This window comes from Brienomyrus brachyistius, chromosome 5 (genome assembly GCF_023856365.1).
Source record: "Brienomyrus brachyistius isolate T26 chromosome 5, BBRACH_0.4, whole genome shotgun sequence".
In the NCBI taxonomy this organism is placed as follows: domain Eukaryota; kingdom Metazoa; phylum Chordata; class Actinopteri; order Osteoglossiformes; family Mormyridae; genus Brienomyrus; species Brienomyrus brachyistius.
The window spans coordinates 28,997,545-29,025,407 of NC_064537.1; the positions used below are offsets into that span (position 1 = coordinate 28,997,545).

Consider the following 27,863-nt stretch of genomic DNA (forward strand, 5'->3'; position numbering starts at 1 on the left):
CAGTGTAACTGGTCAAATTTAGGGGCCCCCTCCCAGCTCGTGGCCCCAGCTCATTGCCTGTCCTGCATCTCCTGTCACTGTGCCCCTAAAACCTTATATACAGGTGAAAAATCCTGATTCCACAAACACCCTGTCTGAGGAATAAATGAAGTCGCATTAGCTTCCATGCCACTAGCCGCATTAGTTGCGATGAAGTTTGAAGAGCGGCAAACAGCCAGCCGTGGCTGCTGATTTGTGCACAAGACACCAAGAGCCCCTTATCCTCTGTATATATTTTTTCTCGCTGTGATAATGATTAATCTGGGCAGTGAGCTTTGAGAACCCGCGACGTCTAATGATCTGCAATCAAATAATCAGCTATACACTCAGTGAGCAATAAAAGCGAGATAGATTACTAAAGGGGTCAGGTAGCTGAACGACTCTGTAAGAAGTAGGCCTGAATGAAATAGCTATATAATGCTAGTGAACAGTACTCAGTGTGAGTCTGAAATGTTATGCTGTGAAATTGTATTTATGAAATCATTTGTTGTATGCCATTTTTAATGTTATTCTTAACGTATTATTGATTTAATATATGACAGATTTCGATGGCAACTGCAGTGCTCATTAAACCAGTATCCATTGCAAAATACTCAAACATTTCACTGATCTCTTTTTAGTCTGTTTTATTTTCTGCCGCATCCTTTACCCTTTCCAGACTTAACACAATGTGAACTGGGCATTTGCATGTGTAGTATTATGCTGTATAATATTTTGTGACGTGTTTTAATACCCCCAGCCTAACAGAACACATTTCCTTGTCTCACACTGGAAAATAAATCTCCCTATCAGAGTTCCAGGGGGAAGACCAACTTGTGTACATTAGTGTCTAGAAAGACGTTTAGTTAAATTTCCCTTTCCGGAAATACCCTCTGGACCTGTTGGATGCTAATGTTTCCCTAGCAGGTCTTTTCGGTGGTGCTGGCTGAGCAGTCATACTTGCGATCTGGTCATAGTCACAGTAGGCACTTTGCTCAGACAGCTGTAGCAACTCATTATTTCCCCTTGTCTTTCTCCCAACCCGGCTGAAATGCCCCAGTGTCCTGTTATTTCAGTGTGTGTAATTTTTCATTGCTTCCTTATTCCCAGCGATGAATATGTACTAGTTATTAAAGTTGCGGGTTTTATGGCACCGCAGTAAATGGTCTCTTTAAGAGCTGTGCTGTTCATCACTAAAAAAGAATATCTTCTGTTTTAAGACCCAAAATCAATTAAGAGAAGGGAAGAGGTAGTTAATTGAATAATGTATTAATACAAGCGTTATTTCATTTTGTATGTGAAGTCATTGTGTTAATTTAAACTGGCATGGTGTTCATAAACTCCATGCCAAAATGTTGGTCCAGGAATTTGCCCAAAGTTGCAAGCCCTTTACGTGTCAATTAGCTAAAGTAATGTTCAAGTGACGGGTGCGTCAGCTTTGATCACCGACACCAAATTGAGCAGCATGTAAACATTAAGTTTCCTTTCATAGCAGTGTGGACTGGCCATTAGCGACACTGTAATGTGCGAATGGTCTGGATCTGTACTCATTGCTATAGTCACTGCCCTCTCTGTGCTACAGGACAGGCTATCTATCCAACATAAGTACCACACTATATTCTTTATATGCTGCCCAGCTCATGCATATAGTCAGAAAGCAGTACTTGCAAATTGTGTTTTCGTCAGTTTTGCATTACTGTTGCTCATGAGCTCTTTTCCTGTGAAGCCCTCTATGTTGAACTCTTTATTTTTAATAGAGTGGGGACATGGGAAACACTAATCTCTTTATACGATTTTCTTTGATCCTGGGCATGAGGACACAAAGCCGTAACTTTTGGTATATATATAGTCTTATTTTTGCAGTCCGCAGCTGAAACCAAATCATTTTCTAACATGATTTACCATGGCTTACATCTTATTACATACACGGAAAATGCCTTTTTTAGGCAACGAGTACTTGATGTTAATTTATTCATATAGATTTACATGTTTGTTTTAGCATAACGTTGCTTGTAAAGTACATCCATGAAATGCCTGAAGATGTCTACAGGGCACGGAGAAGTGATCTGATTATTCATTTTTCAGTATGGAGTTTTCTCTAGCTGGGAAAATGGTGCTGATATTTTGCAGTCATGAACCTGCAGCCCGGGAACATGACACATGCTATTTAAAAACTGAGAAGCAGAGTTGTAAGAAACATGTCTGAACTAAGGATGAGATTTTGTAAGCTGCAGAGTGTCAGGATTGGAGTCAGGTGAATAACAACCGATTTAAATAAAAGCTGTTACCTGTTGTACAAAAAGAAAGTGCACTGGTGGAAAAGCGAGAGAGTGCTACACGTGACTGCATTCAAGTTGAGCACAAATGATGCATTTAAATAGTGATGTGCCACTACCTGAGATTTAACAATTGGCTTCGTCATTACAGGGGGAACCACAGTTACTGCATCATGATTTAACTTGTACGGTTCCAAATTAGAGAATTTGGCAGACGATGGGTGGCACATTTTGTAGGATTACCTCACTGCTGTAGCTGTATTGCTTTTGCCCATATAATTAGAGAAAGAAAGCCAAATGTGGGTATAATCAGATATAAGTGAGCAGAAGCTGTAGAATGTGAAGAGGGAGGAAATCCTGGCTAAGTGTAGGGGTCTGAAGTAGGGGGTGCTTCAAAAATCAAAATACTCTAAGTAGTGATGCAGGGGGACTCCATTCACTCAGTGGTCTGGTAACTGCAGACTTGGCGTTATTGTTAGAAATACTAATTGACAGCCAAGTTTTGTTATAACGATGTTTATTTTTGCAGACACAACAAGCTGAATGCTTAAACATGAAACTCTTGTAGTTTCAGTTTTACATGTTTTTGTTTAAAATTCCTGAAACACATTGCCATTTTGTGCTTATATTCAGGTTGTTATGTCTAGTTACAGTATATGCTGACAATTGAGCTGAGGTTTTGTCTTTGAAAAACACATTAATTTATTGTCATGGTGATGCTGAGTGATTTTTATCAATTACAGGCATCATTCAGCTTCTTGTATTATCTGAGCTAAGTGAATTTGACCATCTACGGCAGGGGTAGGGAACCTGATCCATGGAGGGCCGGTGTGGGTGCGGGTTTTTGGGATGGCCTCTCAATTACCCAATAACAGTGGATTCCAAGGACTGGAGTTGAGAATCGCTGCTTTATTATTGGCTGATTGAGAGGCCATCCCAAAAACCCGCAACCACACCGGCTCTCCATGGATCAGGTTCCCTACCGCCTTGCTGTATCGTTCTACCTTCAGTTGTCACTGTGAAAAGGCACCCTTTCTCACAGGCCATGCTCTGCATTGCGTTTTTTTTTCCCTGGCTAACTAGTCACTAACACAAGAGAACAACCTCGACCAATAACTGTACCTGATTAATGGCAAGAAGCAGAATGATGTATCTGGATCTCTAAGAGTAGATAAGGCGATAACCAATTCATAGTGTTGCTTTTTGTGTGGATAGATCTACCAGACTTGCCATCGTCGCTATCATCATGTCAGTGGCACTTGGCAAAAACAAACTCAAAAGAAGTTTTGCTGACTTCTCTCTCTTTTCTTTTTTTTTTAAACCAAATCAGTCCTACGTGCTAAATAATTTATGGACAGCATCCAGGGCTTGTATCGCGAAATGATTTGCCTTTTCTTGTATTTGTCACTAAAGAGTAAAGCACAAGGTTGCATAACATCAATGTGAGAAGGGATTCATATTCCCAAAATGCTAGCACTTTTGACGGCGTTATATTACAAACATGGCTTCATCATGATGGCATATATGAAACAGATAAGGCAAACATTTCTCTGTACTACTTCTAAACTTGAATTGTCTAAATATTTATCACTGTAGCCTGCATCATTAACCCAAAATGGTTGGACTGAAGCACTCTGAACCACTCTGTAGTTCAATGCAAATAAGTAGCTTGGGTTTTAAATATACACTTTAAGAAAAAACACTTTAAGTACAGTAAATTGTCCAACAAGCTGCATATATTTTCACAAGAATAAATGCTTTCATGTTTCACACATGATCAATATCTGTACTGTGTACAGATGCAGTTTTATTATTGACATTTATATGATACATTTTAATTCAAAGTGATTTATATGGCAGTGCATTCAAGTACAGCTGTGAGTTGGCTCACCCAAGGTGAAAAGTGTGAACATTTCTGGAGGTCGAAACCACGGCGTGCAGCAGTGTTCTGGAGCACTTGGAGTGCCTGATGGTGCAGGCAGGTAGACAGGTGGCAGGAAACTGTAAAATGTCATGCGGAGAGATGATCATAGCTTGCACCAACAACTGGGAAGTTCCGCAATTAGAGAAACATACACCCTGTGTGCTCTCTGTTTAGCCCTTAGCGAGTGTATCTTAGCTATAATACGGAGTGTGGGGGTCTTCTCCATGCTTATTGGAGTGTAAAGAACGATACACTAATGATCTCCCAATACATCAAGACAAACTATCCTTTGCTCTTCATCTAGTCAATGCCGCAGACTAAAAATAACCAAGGGCTTTATGGGGATTATAAAAAACATCATTGTTAATTCACCGGTCAGATCTTGAAATAACAAGCTTAATTACATACCCAGGAGTTTACTGGTGGTGTGCTGGAAGCACACATTTCCGATTCTCTAGGGCATTATTGTTTTCCAAAACATTGGCTTTCTGAGAAGGAAATGACTGACTATATATATTGGTAGCTGTTTTCTCTTAAGAGTTCACCTGGAATCTTCTGATTGTTGTCATGGCAAAGCCTGTCATTACAGTACTATATATTTATAAACTTCTTTGCAGAGTGGCCTTCCTCGAAGAAAGGATGTCGTTACTTTTAAAACACACTGCATTATGTTTTCTTCCATCGGCGAACCATTCGGAAAAATCTGTTCTCTGTGTCCAGCAGCAACTATGACATCACCCAATGAAGACTTTACCTGAAATTCACCTTGCATTTCAACAATTCAGAAATTCTCATATTCACCAGTTCTTCACAGAAAATGGGACAGCAAATGTTCAGCTTGGCAGCTATATACAGTCAATTGTCCATTTTGTTTTAGTTAAACCCAGTTCCTGAGGTGTGGGCTGATTTGGCAAGTTTATTTAGTTGCATCTCATTACATCTGCTGTAAGAAATTTTGCAAGCATTTTCACATGAAAATTCGAAAGTGATACATACAGCAATATTACAACAGCTTAGGGTTAATATTACAGTATACTAAGCTTTGATGGGCTCTATGGTGGTCATTATCTCATATCTCTGCCTCCATGTGTGTGGAGTTTGGTGGAGTTTGCATGTTCTCCCCATGTCATCCTGGATTATTCCCTGCCCTATCTGGGATAGGTTCCAGACCCCTGTGACCCTAAATAGGACCATTGGTAACAGGAAATGGATGGATGGATGGATGGACTAAACTTTTGGCAGGAAGAGCTGGCATTTGCTGAATAATAATTGTACATATAGGTGATCCAAATGTACACTTGTAGTATTCTGTCTGTGTTGATTCACTTTGTATCGTAATGACACAAGTTAAATCATATACGCTCTTTCAATGAGGTGATGAGTGCGGACTATATGAAAAGCTGAGATTGTTACATTTCAGTACCTACTTCAGAGTTATTAGCATACATCCAAGTGGAAGGTCCTTTAGCTTACACATTTATTGCTATAACAATCCAACCTGCCTATTCAGTAGGTCAGTGCATGACTGACTTACTTATGGTCATACATTACTTGCAATTTCATGTCATTTATTCACCTCACTTGCTTACATTTTCACTTTGGAAAGGAACCAAGAATACACTGCAGGAAAACTACACAAACATTGGCTGAGTGTCCAAATTCTACAGACTATTGTGCTGTGGGGTGACATTTTAACTAATATTAACATAACCTATGAAACTACAAAGCTATTATTAGTTGCTTCTTTGTTATACTGTACCTACATTTTAGAATGATGCCAAATGATTACAGTGCACAGACATATACATAAATATTACATTTACGTAGCATCAGTTCAATGTTTAGCACAAGGTATTGTATTTTTAATGACTTGAGCTTGATTTTTTTAAACGTCTAGCTTACGACATTTGCTATTAACCCCAAAAGCAATATTAACCCCAAAAGCAGAGGAATTTATTCTTGTCCCAGATGATGTATAAGAAACAAGGAAGTCAATGCATTTGGCTATTGTAGATTTAGATAATACCTCTCTGCCATTAGACGACTCAAATTATGTGTCATAGAACTATTAAAATCAGAGGCTGCTTTTTGTTGTTTTAGTATTTGGTATTTCAAAGAGCTTAATCCAATGTCAGCAATCCTAATGCACAATAAATCAAACTCTCAGTTGAAGAAGCATGACTATTTTTACCTAAGTTATAATTTTCCTTGGCTTGGAATGGTTGGCTGGAATGTATCACACCTGCCTTCTGGTAACACTCACTCCCTATACTCATTCCCAGACACACCATATCCTGCCTTGCCAGAGAATTGAATGCACCTGCAGCTCACTTGCTAATTGCCTGAAGCAGATACAATGACGCTCTGAGTGATCAGTCATTCGTGAGATTGTGCTTGCTCTCTGCTGAATGGCATAGATGCAGCTTGGTTTTCAGGTTCTGGTTCCTGCCTTTTCCCCCGTCCCTGGCCCAATTTCGGACTTACAATTCGCGGATTACGTTTTGGACCTGTAGTCCTTGATTGTAAAAATAAATCTGCACTTCGCTGGATCAGGAGATTTGTTGGTTACAGATTGTGCTTGTTGTTACTGGATTGAAAGTAACCGCTCCTTTGGGACCCCAAAATGTTGGAGTAGGAGAAGCGGAGGTGGAGGGTATTGCTTCCAGCAAGACCTGTGGCATGCGTGTCTGATTTATGGGAATCAAATGAATATTTAAAAACTCTTTTGTGAAGGTCATTGGGATAATCACTTTGTAAGCATTTATTTAAAAAAAAAAAAAACAGTTGGGCTTGAAGCTGTCAAATTCAAAACATAACAGTATGAAATAGCCAACAACTCTGCACTGTGAAACAAAAGCTTGCATTTCTGCCATTATCTAAATAAGAAAAATAAAATGTGTCTAATACCCTAAGCAGAGAGTAATCAGGTGTAAAAACAGCTCTTCTTCATTGAAGTGCTACATTTTTATTTCTTTATTCCTGAAGTGGAAAAATAAGAAGATATCAGTAAAAGTCTCCATGTTACAGCTTGGAAACTGGATTAAGGCTCCAGCTACAATTTGTGCACTGTTCACATGCGAACCTTTGGTGTGCTTCTAAATGTTTTTCACTCCGCTAACTATCTTCGATCAAATAGGAATTATTTCAGTGTACACCTGGACTCAATGAGTCGGTCATTAAACTAATGTTCTGCATAAATCAGAAGTCTACTTACTGTCAGACAGCATTAACAAAATAGAAAACAGCAGCCATTTTAGCTTGTGGAATTCCTTATGTAAATGCACTATAAATAGCTGAATTATTATCACTATGAATTATTGAATAATTTAAGCAGAGTTTAAATCTTCTTCAGTGATTGGTTGTAACTCCTAAATTTGAAAAGGGATTCTGAGCAGAAAGGTAAGTTAAAATGTATGAGATATATCATTCATATGTAGCCAGAAGTGCACTGTGTCATTATTCATACGTTCCAGCTATTTATCGTATTGTGTCATTATGTAAGCTGGGCTATGTACATTTCCATGCATTTATAGCCCTGTCCATCATGTATGTTGCCCTCTGCTCCTAGATATACATAGTTTCACTCCCCATATTTGCATATGGATGGGATGACAATAAAGATGATTTGAACATAGCACTATAATTTTGCTTTACCATTTAATAATAGTACTAAGATAATAAATTACTATTATATTCACATGATAATTGCATTTAATAGCAAAATTATCCCTAGTAGTACAATACATTCTGAAGGGAGCATAATGAGAATAAAGCACAAACATTCATGTTTTAATTTTCAAAATATAATGCACGTAAAATGTAAGAGTACTCCAAGTGTTTATTCCTAACAGACACTGCTTGTGCTTAAATCATTCCAGATACCTTGTAATTCTAGCAGTTAATTGGCTGATTCACGTCAAGGATGCCACAGCAGTAACTTCCTACCAAGACCATTTAGACATATAGAAAACATGTTGAAGAATAAATCAGCTAACACAAATTCTGTTCATTATCCATATATATATATACACACACACACACACATACACACACGTATACATACTCCGGTATATTGACTTTCATTTACCCCATCTCTTGCAAGGTCACTTCCTCCCTAGACAAATATGGCACTGCAGAATGTAGGTTTTAGGTCAAAAACCAAAAGCAATGAATCTCCTGCTTTACTGGGGTTGTCATTTAAGAAATTCCTAGTGGATGGTGCTGTACCTTCAGTTCAGGTCAACATGAAGGTGTTCTGAGGAGTCACTGAACCTTTCACACGTGACTTCATTAGTGAACATCTTTGACTTTCACATTCCTGCTTTGATAGCTCAGACAAGCCCGGTCGTGCAGTGCATATACTTACATGGATCACAAGAAGAAATAAGAATTAAAGAAACTGCTATGCTGTACCTTACATTAATCTAGAAAGAAAAAAAAACAACGCTATTACTAACACTGAGGAAATGTCTCAGAAAATCTTTTTTATATGAATTATTAATTGCCTGCATTTAGCACTAGTTTAAGTACCGTGAAATACAACAGACTGTACAGAGTTATATGTTATTAATGAATGTGCGTATAGACTGGCCACGCACCTGCAAAACCGTGGAGCAGATATGCGCTGCTAGTTGAGCTGCTGGAGTCTAACCAGCAGAGGGCTGCCCTCATCTCCCTCTGCATCAGGAGACTCGCTGGCTCCTTGCCACCACACTCACCAAGTGGGCTACAGTGCTGCCTGAATGCTGATGTGTCACTCTCCAGCACAAGACTCTTTATCGAAGTAACCTTGTTAAGGCCCCGAAGTTCATTGCACTTGGCTGGCTCTCTCTCCCCATTTTGGTTATCCCCCAGCCCCTTCCCTGCCATCCTTTTCCCGCCAGGCACAGAAGCGTGTATCAATCCGTTTTTTTAAATTTTTTTAAGTAAGCTCAGCTTGAGCTTTGAAGTCAGGAGGATTGTGTGTTTTTGTGTGTTAGATTGAAACTCTACACGGGATGAGGCATACAGCATGAAGGTCACTGTTCTGGACAGATGTTGACTGCTTGTGGACAGTCATGTCTCGCTGGTTAGAGTGCAACTCTAGAACTATCACCTTGCTCTAGTTAGTTTTTAAGTAAGAAAAAACTCAAGCAGGCCTGTGCTAATGAAGGTCATATATTAATTCTTGTTGTAACAACAAAAGCCTTTTCTGGCCTAACAGATGTATGAAGTATGCAAATGAGAAAATTTGTGTTTGTAATTTTTGCCTACTCACCTCTTATTTACTCTTGAAGAATTAGATGTTAATTATTTATATTATCACACATACTACTGTATAATGCACTATATGATAGACATTATAGCATTATAATATCTTGAAAGCCATTTGTCATGTTATTTCTTGTGTGACATGCATTCTTCTCCTTGGGTGAGGTTTATCTTTGCTTTCTTGCATTTCAATAATCTACTATAACCGAAAGGCATTTCTCTTATCATTGCTTTATGCTCTGGAACAATAAGGAAGTTTGTTTCAATGAGCGTTGAAGATATCACTAAATGTTAATATAAAGGAAGGTGTATTTGATGCCAAACTAGATTTACAAGGACAGATATTTTTTGTAAACGGTATGCTACTATAAAAGTTTTCAGAGGGATTCCGTACCATGCACTCTGTTCACATTTATTGGTATTGATTCCTGCAATAATCAACCTTCTCCATTTTTAAAAAACAACACTAGTTATGAATCCCAGTGTTACGTGTAATTGTATGTTAACCAGAAAATGTAAGGTACAATAATGAAAAATAAAAACATGCCTATATGTTCAAGACTTCTGCACCTTATTTGAGCAAACTGTGGCTTGCCTTGCAGTACTGTGGGTTGGGATTATCACCGTGGGCACAGATATTTTTAAATCTTCCACTCCTCTGCTCACCACTCACTTTGGAAGAAAGTCAGAGCACATCAAGTCTTTTTTGCCTCGGGTTTCTATATTTGCACAATAACGAGGCTATACATCGCTTCCTACCCGTAGAGGACCACGCTTCAATCCAATTAGCCGGCTGCGGTTACTTGTAACTTCGCTGGCCAGTACTCTGCAGCTTGACACATTAAGACAGTCTTCAGACATTTATGCAAATTGAAGGAATTGCAAACATACAGGTAGGTAAACTTGTGTGTGTGTGTTTTTTGGACACCAATTAAAACAAACTACCACTGGTTCACAAGGAGTGTTCAAGCAGATGGCAAGTCTCATGCCAAACATACTGCCTTTATGCATTACATTAATAACATCGTATTCAGTGTTTTATTGCTAAGCTTATTTGAACATCTCAAGTATAAGTTTCAGTGATTTAGACATACCTGTGCTTTGCACTGAAAAAACAATGATACTATAAGGTCTTTGCTTTCATTTCAGTAGAGTAACTTTGAATGATAAAGAGACGTTAAAATGTGTTCCTGCTTAAATTTAATAGTTTTTGTATACTTAACTAGACACCCCTTCACCAATTATAATGCTCCAAATTGTAATTAAAGCCATCACCCTCGGAACTTAATGAAGCTGCAGACCACCACTCATATATTAATCAAGACGAAAGTCCAAATAAAAAGTAAACAAGTATGATTTGTATGACAATAGCTTGGTATGAAGACAAGTCAGGAGTATTAAACAATGGAAATAAAAATGTATGCAAGCCAATTAATTCTGAGTTCTTAGAAGTCTCTCTGGGACCTGTCCACAGTGTGTTTAATTTACTGGCTATTTTTGCGGTCAGCTGATTTGAGGAGCAGAGATACAGTAAGAGTGGATGTTTGGGGTTATTGTATATACTGAGTTTTAAGAAGCAAAGAGTTCTTTTGTTTTGTGCCATAATTCAGGTACCTGAATTGTCATGTATGTGGCTGCTGTCTTCTGCAATATGCGTTTTCTCCCACTACGCTGTAGCTCTCATAGTTAGTGTTGCGATCTAAGCTGAAATGACAAGCGAAGGAGGATCAGCTTCAAGTACGGCACCGTCATGTGCAGTTTGTTTTCTTTTTGTGAATAATACTGATGGACTTTTATTGGTACCTTAAAAGGGGCATCGGGTTAGAAGTAGCTGAAATGGATTAAGTTTTAAGATAGAATTTGCTAGAATCATAAGTTTAAAATGATTATCTTTTAAGTGAGAACTCATCTGTACACATTATGCCATAATATATGACGAGCACTCTGAAGCTTGTATTGGGTAAAGACTATTATAAAGGCATGTGGGGCTATTCAGCTCTAAACCATGACTTGATGTGTTTACAGTGGCAGGAGCCCATTGAGGGCTTCATGAACAGTCTAGTAGATTATAAGGACATGCATCTGAATAATGATCAACTGCTGATTGCATCTGCAGGACTGTTGGAAAGACATGAGAATGTACATCTCAATAAAACAGGATTCAGAAAGTATATTTATCAAAATGTCTGAATAATCCTTAATCCCTTGCCCCTTGTCTGCTTAAACTTCCAAATGAAAAACAGGACATTGTTCTGAAGAATAAAAGCCAATGTGCATTAGACATGCACCAAGTGATCAGATAAAATCATATTGTACTGGAATAGTAGCATAACAGATTCAGCAAAAACTAAATAATTAATCAACGTCTTGCAATGTATTGCAGAAGGGATATTTGATCCTGTGAAAATGCTTGCAGACTCCATCACTGCCTGCAGTGAGCTCGTGTATTAAATGCAGAGCTGTGGGGGTATTCTGTTGGCTTGTGTTGTATTCCGTTTTCGAGATTTCTTTTTATCAGCAAGATGACATGTGGGCCCTAGGTATTTTTTAAAAAGCTACCCGGCTGTAAACTGAAACCACACAGATATCTGCCACCCTTGCAATTAATTATCCTTTAATATTACTACTTCGAATATGAGAAGACAGGATCTCAAAGGGTCTCTGAGTCAACGTCAAGGGGCACTTTCAGCTGCCATATCAGTACCTTATCTTATGTAAATGTTCTGAGACTTTGGTGTGACTTCAGTGGACTACAAAGAAGGAAATGCACAGCAGAAAAAACTAGAATAGTTTCCCTAAGGGTATTTTGCTCGAAATATCTGCATTCCTTTGATTTGCAAATTAAGAGTCTCTTAATCTTCTCCCTCTTTTCAGCAGTCACTTATTTATTTCAGTGTCATTTATTTATATGTAGCCATAATAAGTGAACTTAATTGCTCTAATCTCACTGAAACACTACGGGCAAAGACTGTTGTGTTTGTAACTTAAAAACAGCTCGTGTAAACTCCGTAGCATGCCCAGAGACAGAGGAAGATCACAACAGTGTTGGTAAGAGACATTAATTCACCAATCAGGCAAATAAGGAGCCCCGGGAAGTAATGAAATTCATATTGAAATTTTAAATGTTTATTGAAGCATCAGGCCCTTTCAGAAGGCATTGCCAAAAATGTTTGCATCTAACTGAAATGTCCCTTGATGTGACATAAAAGACCTGCGCATTTAGCGCGGCTGTGGAGTGAACAAACACACCGTGCTTTCAGACACATTCGTGTTTTTTTAGCCTCATTGTAAAGCTACTTTAAATTTCAGACATGAGAGACAATGAATAACACATGAAGACTGAATGCTTTGAACGATGATCAATATGTATTTTTTTCTTTTCCTTTTGGCAATACAAAGGCTACTTAAAGCATACATCGCATAAACACTTCTCTCAAAAAATGTTTCATCATACGTCGGTCTATCGATTCACTTTTTTGAATTTTGTCATTTGCTTCATCATCCTCACGGAGTTTGATAAGTAAGTTTTTCTTTATGTTGAGCTCCTTCGCGGGCAGTTTTCTGTCCATGTCCATGCGCTGTATTAGTTTCTCTCCAGTTCCAGTCATTTTCGCACCCCTGTCCCAAAATAATTCCTGCTGACGTCACTGCATTGCAGTAATGCTGCATCTCTCCTAAACTGGATGTGTCTGAGCCTGGCACATGTCACATTCATGATGACAAATGTCCTTTAAAGACAGACAAGAAATCTTGGCTTTCAATCATTTAATTGACTTTGACTGTCAGTCTTATTTATCTTCTATGCCAGAAAAGTGTTTGAAATAATCTCTGAATTGTCATGCCGTTTAACATCACACCTTTCCAGTGCCATCTCCAGCCCACCTCCGTACTGTCTGAGTGCTGTGACACTTTGCTTCCCTTCCTTTTCTCTTTTAGAAGATGCATCTCTTTAATCTTCCCCCAGTATCCAATGGGGAGCTAAGTAAGGCCCAGTGTCTAATCCACACGGCGTGACCCAGGTAGTGGCCAGAACGCTCCAGCTTAATGCACATACTTCACAGTTTCTTTTTACTGAGTGGCCTAAAAGACTTAACAAGTAGGTCAGCTGCTTTTTAGAATTCCCATTGTACCTCTCGGGCTCTTGTTGTCCCATAAAATGTAACAGAAACATGCAGTATGTGCGCTGTAGTATTTTTATACAAAGGAACTCATCCATGTCTTCTCCCAAACTGATCTGGTACCTGGTTTGACTTGGATAAGAGAGTCTGTTAGTTGGCAGAGATACATAGCGTTTCTCTGCTTCTAAACATAAGGCAGAAAGAAAAAATTATTCATAATTGAAAGATCCTGACTGGTATTGCGAATCCTTTCTTTGAATAATTTTTCATTTAGGTGCTTTACACCTCAAATAAAAATCCCAGTGAGAAAAATCAAGTTAATCTGGCTCCCAGTTCCCTTTCAGTAACTGCAAAATGAAATTGTACCAAAACTACAAAGGCCTATTGTCAAATGATGTCTCTTTTAACAAGGGACTATTATGGGGTTTCATAAGCGATGCATATGGCTCTCCCCTCAGTTTTAAGTGAGTCTTAACCGAGCTTGGCCTGCTGCAACAGCTTGGCTATTTCTGATTACAGTCGTTAGTCTATGCACCCTAAGTAAGAGTTGACACAGCAACAAAATGTAAATTGTAAGGGAACACTATCAATATACACAATATTTTCCAATAACACAGACATAGTCCTCAAGTTTTCTCTTAAAAATCTGAGTGTGTAATATAATTTCATTGAATTCAGAATGGGTAGATGAATGATGTGTTATGGAGAGCCATTTAATATATTTTTTTCTTGTTCCATGCTCAAGTAGATATAAAAAATTTAACTGGTTATTTGAACGTATTTAATAAAGATGGTGCATTTTGGTGATAATAATTACAGAATCATGTCAGGACTAATAAGAACAAGTAAACGTTCAAGCATCTTCTAAAAACGGACTTGTCTCCCAAATACTTCAGACATTGTCATTTGTTGGGTTGTGTAAGGCAGAATGATGGATAATTTCACATGCTGTTTATCTAACTGTCTTTCGAATGACCATGTACTGTGTTGCAGGGATGATGCCGTTTGATTACCTCACCATTGCTCTCAGGGCGAATATCTTAGCGCGGGCAGTTCTGACTACGTGTTACGAGATCGGGAAAGTAACGCTGTTAAATAAGGTGCCGACCTAGACCGGCATCATCGGGCCGATCTGCAATGTGCAGTATTAATGGCCCTGTGTCAGATCTCGTCAGGTACAGGGTTTGATATGGCCTTCCCAGGGGAACAGTTTGTCATGTTAAATATGAAAAGTCCCTGTGACTGCATCCTTTTTACTGTTCGTCTGTAACACTTTAAGTATGATTCACTCAGCAGAGTGTTTCTCAGCTTTAGTCTTTATTTTTATCCAGACAGCTGAGGTCTTGGTAATACACAGGTTGTCCCCCTTAGGACATATGGGCAAATACAATCATTACAAAATTACATAAGAAATATACGGTTTTTCTTTTTATGCTGAGTTCTTATGTCATTATCTGAATTACACAAGTACCTAATCTATTCTTTGTTTTCCAGGTTGCCTGACCCCTTAATTCTTTTGAAAGAGATTTGATTAGGAGATCAGAGAGTGGCATGCTTTAACAGTGTGGAGCCTGTAAACATTGACTATAGGGCTGCAGTTAGCGGCTCATTTGAAAATGAATGAAAAGTATGTCAGTTAAATAACACAAACCATTTTTTAAAGCTTGTTTAATTATTACTGGCATAAATATGCATATTATTTAAGAAGAATTACAAACGGTGCTTATCCAAACAAACCCCCCCCCCCCCAACATGAAAAGCTAAAATATCTTGCCATAATGACCATCCAATGTGTATGGAGCTATACTATCTGATTTTTCACATTAGATTTAAATTCATTTAGCATCCAGTTCTGTCCAATGGGACATAGAAGTCAGCAGAGCAGGGCAGGCCAGCATCGCGATCCCCTGGAGTGATTTTTAGGGATAAGGGTCTTGATCAATGGCCCAGGAGCGACACAATGACTCTATGATAGGATTCAAACTCACAACCTCCCCACACATATTGTCTGACTAATTTGAGAGTTGACTCACTTTTATACTTACATATATTTTGGGATGCACTTGTCATATGTATATATACAATCACGACTTTTGTCATTTTTACAGGTATGTATAAAAAGGTGCTATTCCAGCAACTGTCCCTAATTAGGATGATGTGTAGATTAGTGAGTTAAGGATTACTGATTATATCCTGAAGGTCATAGGTTCAAACACCCTGGGATGCAGAGTGGTCATATCAGTGTTGGGCCTATAAGAAAGGCTATGAAACCCATGAAACCCAACAGCTCTACAGGATGCTAGCTGAACTTGCCCTCTGATCCCAAGCTTTCATCACCGGTGTGTTACGAGGAAATATATGTTAATAAATATAAATGTAAGTAAAAAGCTATATCAAATGTACACTTTTGTAGTGGCAAACAACGGTGTAGGAGAGAGTTTGATATTGGGGGGGGGTTTCCACTTAATAATTTGAATACAAAGGTCTATTTATTATCTATTTAGTTCCTATACCCCAGGTGGTAAGCTTTGCATCACAGTTAGCGTATCTTTCAGAGGGGTATGGGAGAGTTAAAGGAATGGTATTGTATCCTGTCATTGCTAGGTTACATTTCAGGTTAGATTGTCCCATTAAATGCCTTAGCGACGTGTCTTATGTAATAGGACAGTCAATGAGGCCAGTGATGTAATGTGGAATACTAGAGGTACTGCTGAATTATTATTGTGGATATGAGTTTACAGCTTGGCTCATTATTTGAATTGGTTTGATTTACCTTGAATTTTGCCTTGCACCATCAGTTCAATATTTGTCATTAGCAAAAAGCTAATATAATAGCACGCCTATAGTAGCGATTCCCCTAAATGGGTCTATTCTTCAAATTATGACAAAATGAGCAATGAACTTGGAAATAATTAGGCATAGTCAACCTGCTTTCTTCCAGTTATAGATCTGTTTTTCTAGAAAATGCGTTGGGAAAAGAAAATACTCAATTATGAGTAGCAACTACAAGTTTTGGCATATTGAGATAAATATGTTTCTAAAGTCATGAGCCCATTTTCATAGTCTGTACATAGGCAGAAAATGTTAATTCTGAGGTTGTAGCATAAAATAAAATGCAGACGCAGTAATTTCGGACCAACAAGTGGCATAATCAGACTGCCTGTTTTAAAAGTCATGTGCTTCCAGTAGATACTACTAGTGTTGCCCTAAAAGCGGTTGCAGAGCTGATTACACTATAAAACTTTGAATGGTATTCTGCATGGACTATTATAAGTCTAATGGCATTTTATACCCAATGGTAATTTTGTATTTTCTCTATTAAACTATCTTTGCTTATGCTAGCATAAATAATGGTGCACACTTAATTAGAAACATGCTGATTGGTGGGTGAAGGAGCACAGATAGACAGTACTAGGGTGCTATTGTTTAGCTGTGCAAATTTCCAGAGGAAACTACAGTAAACAGTCTCTCGGAAGCTTCTGAGACTGAGTTACCTCAGAGCAATCAGAGATGCAATTCCAAAGAATTCCCTAATACTCAACTATGATAAAAGTATATTGGAGGATTAATGTAAGTAATTAATATTGTAATAATATTTGTGTTTAATGGTTTGAGTGCACCTTGAAATCTTCAGTTCGTTTGGTGCCAGGGATACTTATCTGCAGCTTAATGACTTAAATGCACTGTAAGCTAAAATTGCTTAGGGGTATGTTGTGCGTGTTCCGATATATCCACATCTAAACAACTAAGCAGTAACTTAAAGGCAAAACCTTAAGTAGATATGACCTTAACATGAACATGAAAAAGTTTGAAAATATGGTAAACTGGGAAGCGCAATATGGCAAAATATTTTATCATGATAATTTTACTATTATTATTGTTTGTATGTCCAACGATTTTGATACTATACAATATAGCAATATAGTTCAAGTCCTTATTTCTTTACTTCAATGCTCCATTTTTGCTTAAAATTCCCTTAATTGCCCTTAAACAGATTCAGAACAGAAAAAGATGGCAAATTGAATTGACTGCAAACTGCAGTTTCAATAAATAAATCATATAAAAATATATTTTTTGTAGTGGTGCGGAATACTAGAAAATACCAACAGTACGTTTTGTTGCTAGGATTTTTCTCTGACTGCCTCACTGTTTGTTTCAGGGAACGGGTTTGACTAGAGCTGAAGGATACGCCCTAAGATTGTTTTGCCATATTTTCAGATATTTTCACAAAATGTATATTTAACCCAACATTGCAAAATTCATATGTAGAAAACAATAAAATATAACATATGGTTTTGAGTTTTTCTGATTATCATGAAAAAAATTTTTAGGCCTACTGAAGTTATGGAGCATGTCATAGATATAATGTTATACTAGGATAAAAACAGACTCCTTCCTTGATGAAATTTCTGTAAAAATACTACATTGTAACTGTCAATTATACAAGAATATAAGTGTTATGTTCCAATAAACCTATTTAATACAGTACATCTAACCTAACAAACATCATAGCCTTGCCTAGCATACCTTAAATGTGCTTGGAACACTTACATTAGCCTACAGTTGGGTACAATAATTAACACAAAGCCTATTTTATAATAAAGTGTTGAATATCTCATGTAATTTATTGAATTTACCCATCATAAAGTTGAAATATCGTAACTTGGACCATCATAACCCAGGAAGCATCTATGTTACCATAATCATGATATTCAAATTGATGATGATATGAATGTTCATTATCACAATATTTTCAAGATACAAGATATTTTTATTGTCACTGTACAAGTACGATGAGATGATTGGATTATCCTGTCAAATCCTCAATAAAAATTTACAAGCTATAAGAACAATTCAAGAAAAAAATGAATAGCAAATAACAATGTACAAATACAGATACACAGTATAAATGTATAAGAAGAAAATTGCATGTGCATTATTGCACATGAGATGAATTATTGCACCCGAGAAAGGCAGCGGATGAGAGTTATAGTATTACTGCAAGATGATGATTATGATCAATAGTATTGCACAGCATAATGGGTTACATAGAACACAATATGATATACTGTAGAAGCGTTGTTGTATAGTCAACATGGGTGATTTTATGATGGCTAGGAGCCAGAACAGTTAAAGTGCATGTTCTGCATGTATAGTACTGTACATAGTGTGTGTTGTATGGATAAGTCTCAGTTCAGTTTGGTGTGGTGTTGTTGTGAAAGGGTTAGCGGAATGACTGCTTTGGGGTAGAAGCTGTTCTGCAGTCTTGCCATACGAGCATACAGGGCTCTGTAACGCTTGTCAGACAGCGGAAGTGTGAAGAGGTTGTGTCCGGGGTGGATTGGATCACTGCAGATGTTCCTGGCTTCGCGGCTGCAGCAGGTTTTGTAGAGTTCCTCTGGGGTAGGAAGTTGTGAGCCCAGATATCGATATATTGCTGAGCTTTCTGTTACATAATGAATGTTACAAGTTCATACCATAAATTTGTGGCCTCTTAAAAGTGATACATGTAACTTTAATAGTTATTTTTATGGAAATTTAAGTGGTGTACACTGTTACAGTAATTTAAGGTTCACTCTGCAAGAGTGACTCTTATAAGAAAATATAACTTTGTGCAAACCCGACAAATAATACATTTTAAAATCAATGTTGGCTCCTCCTTAGATTGCCACCTCATCATGGTGGGAGATTCGGTCCCAGTATGAATGGAGTAGAAGCTTGGTCCACATTACCAGTAATCAGTCGGACATATTCCCAGTGCGTGTTGGGCTCCACCAGGGCTGCCCTTTGTCATCGGCCCTGTTTATAATATTTATGTACAGGATTTCTAGGCGCAGTGAGGGTGTTGAGGGTGTCCAGTGTGGTGGTCTCAGGATTGCATCGCTGCTTTTTGCGGATGATGTCGTCCTGTTGGTCTCCAGCGTGCTCTGGGGCGGTTCGCAGCCGGGTGCGAAGTGGCGGGGATGAGGATTAGCACCTCCAAGTCCGAGACCATGGTTCTCAGTCGGAAGCGGGTGGTTTGCCCTCTTCAGGTCAGGGCGGAGGTACTGCCCCAAGTGGAGGAGTTCAAGTATCTCGGGGTCTCGTTCACGAGTGAGGGTAGGCGAGATCGAGAGCTGGACAGACGAATCAGAGCGGTGTCTGCAGTTTTGCAGGGGCTTAACTGGTTCGTCGTAGATAAAGAAATGAGCCGGAAAGCAAAGCTCTCGATCTGTTGGTCCATCTTCATCCCAACCCTCACCTATGGTCATGAGCTATGGGCAATGAGTGAAAGAATGAGATTGCAGATACAGGCGGCCGAAATGAGGTTTCTTCACAGGGTGTCTGTCCTCTCCCTTAGAGATAAGGTGAGAAGTTCAGATATGTGGGAGAGTCTCAGAGTAGAACTGCTGCTTCTCCACGTTGAAAGGAGCCAGTTAAGATGGTTTGGACATCTGGCATGGATGCCTCCTGAGTGGCTACTTGGAGAGGTTTTCTGTGCATGTCCTACAGGGAGGAGGCCCCGGGGCAGACCCAGGACGTGTTGGAGGGATTATATCTCTCGGTTGGCCTGGGAAGGCCTCGGTATCCCCCCCAAAGAGCTGGTAGAGGTAGCTGGGGAGAGGGAGGTCTGGGTATCTCTCCTGAAGTTGCTACCCCTGCAACCTGAACCACGGATAAGTGTAAGTTGATGGATGGATGGAAAATCAATATTATTAAATATTATAAAATCCGGGGCGGCATGGTGGTGCAGTGGTTAGCACTGTTGCTTTATACCTCTGGGACTCGGGTTCGAGTCTCCGCCTGGGTCACATGTGTGCGGAGTTTGCATGTTCTCCCCATGTCGTCGTGGGGTTTCCTCCGGGTACTCCGGTTTCCCCCCACAGTCCAAAAACATCTTGAGGCAATTGGAGTTGCTAAATTGCCTGTAGGTGTGCATGAGTGAGTGACTGGTGTGTGAGTGTGCCCTGCGATGGGCTGGCCCCCCATCCTGGGTTGTTCCCTGCCTCATGCACATTGCTTCCAGAATAGGCTCCGAACCCCCCACGACCCAGTAGGATAAGCGGTTTGGAAAATGGATGGATTATAAAATCATTTTATATTACTAGAAAGTGGTACCTTTCTTCAAGGGTTACATAACTGTACTTTTTGGGTTATATATCAAATGCCTACTACATCACTATTTTTTTTTCTATCAGGTCACGTGACGTTCAGCCATATCTCAGATTTAGTGTTTGCGCCTGCAGAAATTACTCTAAAGTGTTAAATTCAAGATGATTGTGTAGGATGAATATTTTGAAGTATGTGGCTGCAAAGATGATTCATTGTAAGTGCTGGTTGGGAGTGCAAGATAAGATGGATTTGACAGCTTGGCTCATTTAGACTGGCCTACTGTCCAGGTTCCAATCACAGATATGTTTCGCATCGCCACTATAGCGACCTGCAGCATGAGGAAAATGTTGTAAATTTGAAATTCTTGTTAAGGAAACTCTGACTTTTTGACCTTACGAAAAAGACCTGTAATAGCTGAACAGACTGCAAATATCCATCCGTAACTGCTTATGCAGTACGGGGTAATAATGAATGTGGAACAAGCACAGGGCATGAGGAGAGAAATACCCTGAATGGGATCATAGTCCATTGCAGGCCGCAAACTCACACACATTAATGATAATTTGTACGTATTGATTCGATGAACCCCAGAGGAACCCAAAGTACATGGAGGAAACTCACTGGAACATGATAAGAAAATGCAAACACACAGTGAACTGAGGACAGGAATCAAACCTGCTACCTTGTAAGCATAAGAGGACAGAGCTGAGCCATCAAATATCCATCCATTCATCTCCTAAGTGCTTATCCTATTGAGGGATTCATCAGAGACAGTGCAGGGCACCTGGCTGGGCTGCACTCAGGTCAACAATTTGTATACAAATAGCATGCTTTCCCATGACCAAAAAAAGTTAAGCAAGAAATTTTTAGGTGCAGGACTTTTTACACGATAAGAATGTCAATAAATCTAATCTGATTATGAAACTACACTTTAAAATTCCGAAAAGATCCCTGGTACCCAAAAAAACCACACACACTTTTTAGCAAGGAAGGGAAATCTGAACAAAATAGCTTGCTGTAAGGCAATTAGGTTGTTCATACTTCCCCTGGGCGTACTGGGGGCTGGGATGGAAAAAATAAACGTATATGTAATTGGGGAACCAATGAGAAGGTGGGTGGAGGACAACACAAACTTGTGCGTATAGCATATAAGCTGCTGCCACATGTTTTGTTTTGGGGGAAATATATTTGGACAAAGTGTTTGTAAGTAGGTAAGCTATAGTTATTTAAATGTTCTCACATATTTAATAGCTTGGAATTCTGTTTAAAATGCGCTCTAAGACATATGGTTTTATGTCAGGGTGATGCAACACAAATGTTTTCTGTTCATTCAGTTTATTAGCTGAATGTGCAATAGCCCTCAGTATTTAATAAATCAGTATTTGGAATAGTTTTGGTCACCATCAAATGGTCTACAATTCAGTAACTACCACCTCATCCAGGAACAAAGTCTTCTAAATCCTTCTCATGCATCACAGAAATGCAATCATCACATAAATCCTCCAGACTCAAAGGACCAAAGTTACTCACTTTTATAACTGGCAAGCGAGTGCAAATCAGGCCTGATTGCTTAAGCAGCTCACCTTAATTATCCCTTAATTTTGGTCGAGTTGGCTAGCATGAAGATTGTCTGTTAATCTTCAGTGTGGTGTAAATGAAAGTAAACTTCATTATTGCAATATTGGTATGCACCTACTGATCTAACTAAATTCATTGTGGAGAATGTGCAGAGACTAATGAATTCACGCAGGGCAAATGCTGACCCCCCGATATTTCATGCATGTATGTCTGTTTTAAAGTGGTACCCCTCTTCTACAGTAGTTAATGTGGTGTACAGTAGGTTGTAATGGAAACGTTACTGGTGAAAATTGTCAATCATTAACATTATTTGAGGAATATTAATTCTTTCAGTGTTTCGACTGAGACGATGTCTCTCTTGTTATAGTGGTTCTATAGAATTATTGTATTATTGCGTGGTTTGGAAATCCAAATTTTTCAAATAGGATTAGGCTTGGAAGGTTTTTGAAAGAGACTTGGATGGAAGATCTCTGGATGGAGTCAGGCCAAGTTGTTGGACATTTATAACAGACAGGGCTCAAGCTATATTGAGTTGTCAGATCATCCTCTGAAGATGGAGTCTGTGATGCTGCCCTCCACATTCTGACTTAGGTACACCAGTATATGTCTAGAATTGAAAATATTGTACTTGGGATGAAGCGTACTTTTCATGCACTAATGTGATTACTGTATTGGTAAATTTACCTGTGGTCATTTTTATATATTATATCTATTGTGTTTTTATCAATTGCATTATCTATTGAAGGGCTCTTCAAATCATGGTCCTCAGGGGCTGAGCCCTGCTGATTTCTCAGCCTTCCTTTACCTGTAAGCCAGGTGGGCAGCCTCTGACTAATCAGAATCAGTGATTATTGAACTAATTACCTGGGAGAACAGAAAACACGGACTGGCTTTGGAATCGAGGACCAGATTTGAAGAGCCCCGATCTATTGTCTTGCATTGTGTGTGTTAATGTTGGAAGTTATGTTGTCCTTGTGCTTTGTTGGATGTGAATACTGGTTGCAAAATATTTTCTCTTGGGAGATAATTAAGTTACTGTTGAACTCTTGAACCTAGGGTTACTGTCAAAAGAATCCTTTGGGTTTTAAAAATAATAAGTAATTTTATGCATTTGGTGGGTAGAGGTACCACAGGCCTTTATTTGCAGAGGAAAAATGGATTCTTGAAATATGTTTGCCAACATATGTGTCTTTCCTCTCTTTGATCTTGTAATCTTGACAGTGTTTTTTTCATGTACCTTCCCCACGTATACAAAAACAGAACTTCAATCACAGGATACAAACTGTAAGAATGCTATCTGAAGATAAGTCACCATTGCACCTGTCCTTCATAGACCGTCAATAGCAGCTAAACTTGATTTTTTTTTGCATTTGCACCATTTTAGCCATTTTCATCCATTCACAAATAATAATAATAATAATAATTCCCCCACTGGCCTGCCTAGCAGCGAGTGGGGGGTGAAACCCGGAGACTCACCATGTGTGCTTTCTGCCACCTGCTTCGTTTCACCCTCAAGGCCGCAGTCGTCACTCAGCAACGTAAAGAGCTCAGAGGAGAGCGTCGCTTCCTGGAGTCCGCCCACAGCCCTGTAGGGGTCCGGCCGACAGCGGGCGCTGCCGTAGAGCGATGAGAGGGGCCCAGCAGTCTAGCCCACCTGACAGTACATGAGTCAATTTGCACTGGGGCTCATCACCACGGGCAGTTAATACGGCACAGTGGGCCCTGAAGTCTGGCCCACGCGACATAGCCCAGCCGCCTTTGATTGGGTGTCACGGGGGAGCCCTGTTTTTTATTTTTGTGATTTTGTCCTTTCATATAATCAAATAAAATTGATGAAATTCTCATCCATGCAACCATTTGCTGGTTCTGTTTAAATTTCTAAATAGCTAAGCTTGTATTAGTAAGCTACTTTCTTGCTGCTTGTAAGTGACTTAGCGGCTCAGTCGGTCTAGTGTGAGTGCAGGCGCTCCGATTTTGTCCAGCAGTGGACAGGTCTCGAAACTGCACATAGTCTGCGGCTGTGTGTGCAACATGCTGACATCATGTCCAGGACATCCACCGGCTTTCCCCGATAGGCTTCCTGGAATGGGTCAATCTATGTGCTCAGTGCTATGGCTTTAACTGGAGAATTTACAAAAAGTTTTTTCGGTGGGATTTAAAACTGTAAAACAAAGTGTTTCATTTACTTTAATATTTTCCATCTTTTGGTCATTTGCACAAGGAGCAGTGTGTAAATGAACAAAAGGAAAAACGTTTATTTTGGCTCGGACACAGTAAATGTAAGGATGTGAAGCATTTCAGTTTAAGTCGAGCTTCAGTGTTTTGGGTTTTGACTGTGGTGATTAGCACAATATTGGGGCTGAATGGAGGCTGATTTTTGTATTGGTCAATGGAGTAATTAGGATGAGACAACTACTAATTAAATAACCCTTTGCTGTCACATTGGCTGTCTCTGCAGGGACTTGACAAATGGTATTCATTAACATTAATGGATGGTTTATCTGGAAAGACTGATAATCATTCTCATAGGAATTGTTGTTAAATGCCTCAGTAGGTCTGTATTTTATTCTCAGCTGGAGGTGATCTGTGATCTGTCTGCTATGTTTAAAAGTAAAATGTTATTATAGGGTGAAAAATATAAAAAATCTTTCTGTTAATGCAAACGGACTCCCACTGTTTGGGAAGGATTGATACCTTGTAGCTCTTTATTTTTAGTGCATTTTGTCTACTGACCTGTTTTCTATATATATTAATGTAATCTTTTGTCTTCTTCCTGTTTTTCTCCATCTGAAAGGATGGAAAGTCCACCTTCTTCCAATTCGGGGCTTCCATCCAGCAGGAAGCACTGCTGATGCTGAATATCATGGAAGAGTACGACTGGCACATCTTCTCCATCGTGACCAGCAAGTTTCCTGGATACCAGGATTTTATCAGCATCCTGAAGAGCACGGTGGAGAACAGCTTTGTGGGATGGGATTTACAGAACACCATCACTTTGGACGCTGTGGATGGAGATATAAAAACTCAGGTGCAGCTGAAGAGGGTTCAGTCCCCTGTCATTCTGCTCTACTGCTCCAAAGATGAGGCCATATACATCTTGGAAGAAGCTCGCTCCTTGGGCTTGACTGGGTTCGGTAATATATGGATCGTCCCCAGCCTGGCAACGGGCAACACAGAGTTCACACCAGAACAGTTTCCTTCCGGGATGATCTCAGTGTCTTATGACGACTGGGACTACCCTCTGGAAATGAGGGTGCGGGATGGCCTTGGGATCATTACCACTGCTGCTGTGTCTATGATGGAGGAATATGGTGACATCCCAGAAGCCAAAACTAGCTGCTATGGACAACCGGAGAAAACTAAACTACCTCCCAGTGCTTTAAAGAAGTAAGTTCCTCCATTGGTAATTAACACTGGTCTGCATCTATGTATCTGTCCTACTCCCTCTTCCACATTGTGATGTGATGCGAGCTCTCCAATGTGATGTGTGATGAGTGCAATATTTCATCTAGTTATATAATATATTATTGCACAAATACTCCAGCGGTCTGGATAAGCAGCTGGAAGATTGCTTGAATTGTCGTAAAAATAGTTACAAATTAGATCATACAGAGGAACGATTTGTTGCCTGTTTGATGTTGGACAGTAGTGAAGCCCATATGTGACTGAGCTTCTTAATTAATTATGCTTTGCAGCATCTTAGGGTCCTTTCCTGAGGATTAAGGGTTGTGGGTTTCAATTTCAGCATCACACTCTGTTCCATGTTCCTGTTAGATATCCAAATATACAGGCAGTCTGCCACCTACCTTCCTCTAACATTGGCTTGTCATAGCAAATTATTTACAACTGATGTGTGCACAGTAACAGGGTAGGTAAGGTAATGCACACCGCAAGCAACTCAAGTTTGTGTTCTGTGAAAATATTAATAAACTGAGAGTAATATTGTTAGAGAAGTTTTTATTCTAGTATATTCTTAAAAATAGGCTGGCAGGTGGAAGAGAAAGACTAGATAAACTGAAATGTCACCCAGGCCCCATACTGGTGTTTGCTGTCACTCTTTAATCTCTCAGAGCCTTCTGGTATCTCAGAGAACCTGCTCCCCAGGAGAATTGGGCCAGACACGTCATACACTGCCCATCACAGTTTATCAGACACTGAAATTGTCATGCGAAAGTGAACAGGCAGCCTGCACCTGGGATGCAAAATTTTCACTTGGGGGCTACTAGTGGTACATGATTCCCAGCTCTCGGTCCACAGGTACCACAGCTTATCAGCTCTGCTGGTCAGCTCAGCACACCTGTATGAGGGAGTCCTCTAGCTCATGTTGATTTTCTATCAGATACATTTATGGCTTGCTTCTGAGGAGTAGAAATGTTTTTCTAAAATGCACAGAATAAGTAGGCCAGTGTCACAGTGACAAGAATGGCCGATGTATATTGATGACAGTGTACCTGACAGGTAGGACTACACCAGCAAAGAATCTAAAAAATCAGTAAAGAGTACAAATAAATTTATTCATAAATACTTTCATACGTAAAACATAGCAGTCATAATAATTATTTACAGTTAGGCCATTATATGATTTTGCATTAGTTATTTCTGCTAATCGTGATCAAATTACAAAGCTTTTTGGTCAACTGTCAAGTTGTGATACAGCAGGCCAACCTGTCAGTTAAAAGTTTCCAAATATGTAATGCAGCGTTTCCCAATCCGGTCACTGGGGACCCAGAGTCGGTCCATGTTTTTGCTCCCTCCGATCCAGTCCTCTAGGACCGGATTGGGAAACTAGTGTAAAGGCATGCTTTGTTCTCATTACCCCTATCTACGGATCTGCTGTGCGTTTACAGACGAATCTAATAGCAGAGGTTCCTCTGGCCAGTTTATGTGAAATGCGTTTAAGGAGGAAGCAATGGGATGCGCACTGATTTGGAGAGCTCGCAGTTTGGGCTTTAGAGGGAAGCCAGCATATTCCCAAAGCCCCTGGGTAAACACTCTCCAGCCCACCCCAATGAAACACCACCCGTTTCACAGTAAAGTCAGGGCTCAAAGGCTTTTGCGAATACACGTCAGCTTCTGGTATAACATATGGGTAAGTATCTTCTGAAGATGTGCTGCCTGATTTGCAGGGATGAGCACCATGTTTGGTGTATTATAAATGTAGGAAGGGTTTACAACGACGATTCATCGAGAGAAATGTCTAGTGTGGCACAAAAATGAGGCTTTGCCTGCTAATGCAAGTATTACTGTGTATTTTCTCACTGAGCCCCACAGATGCATTTTTGGGGCACAAATTATTGTGCCATTATTTTTATATCCTGTGTTGTACAGTCATATTGCCTACCTCACCTATTGAGGCACTACCATATTTGCAGAAATGTGTACTTGAAATCACAAGAATTATGAACAGCCTTGTAGGATCAGAAAAAGTTTAGTCTTCATCTATCGTTCCTCACTCCCTTCATCTTTGCATGGCATTTTAAAGAGTATTTTTGTCACAAAAAACATGGTTGGCTGATGGAGCCACTTAGATGCTGCAGCTTGTAAGATACCTAGGAGTCTTCACAGCTTCACTTAAAGAATACGGAATGGATATAAATAGTGATTTAT

The 27,863-nt window shown here is 39.5% G+C and overlaps 1 protein-coding gene across 1 annotated transcript in view; it reads left to right on the forward strand.

Annotated features, from left to right (window-relative positions):
* The window catches only part of LOC125741722 (glutamate receptor ionotropic, NMDA 2A-like), a 76,069-nt gene that overhangs the window by 9,758 nt on the left and 38,448 nt on the right, over positions 1-27,863 (forward strand). Inside the window, exon 3 of the mRNA XM_049012973.1 lies at positions 25,051-25,643. Coding sequence (XP_048868930.1) covers positions 25,051-25,643 — 593 coding nt within the window. The remainder of the gene's footprint in view (positions 1-25,050; positions 25,644-27,863) is intronic.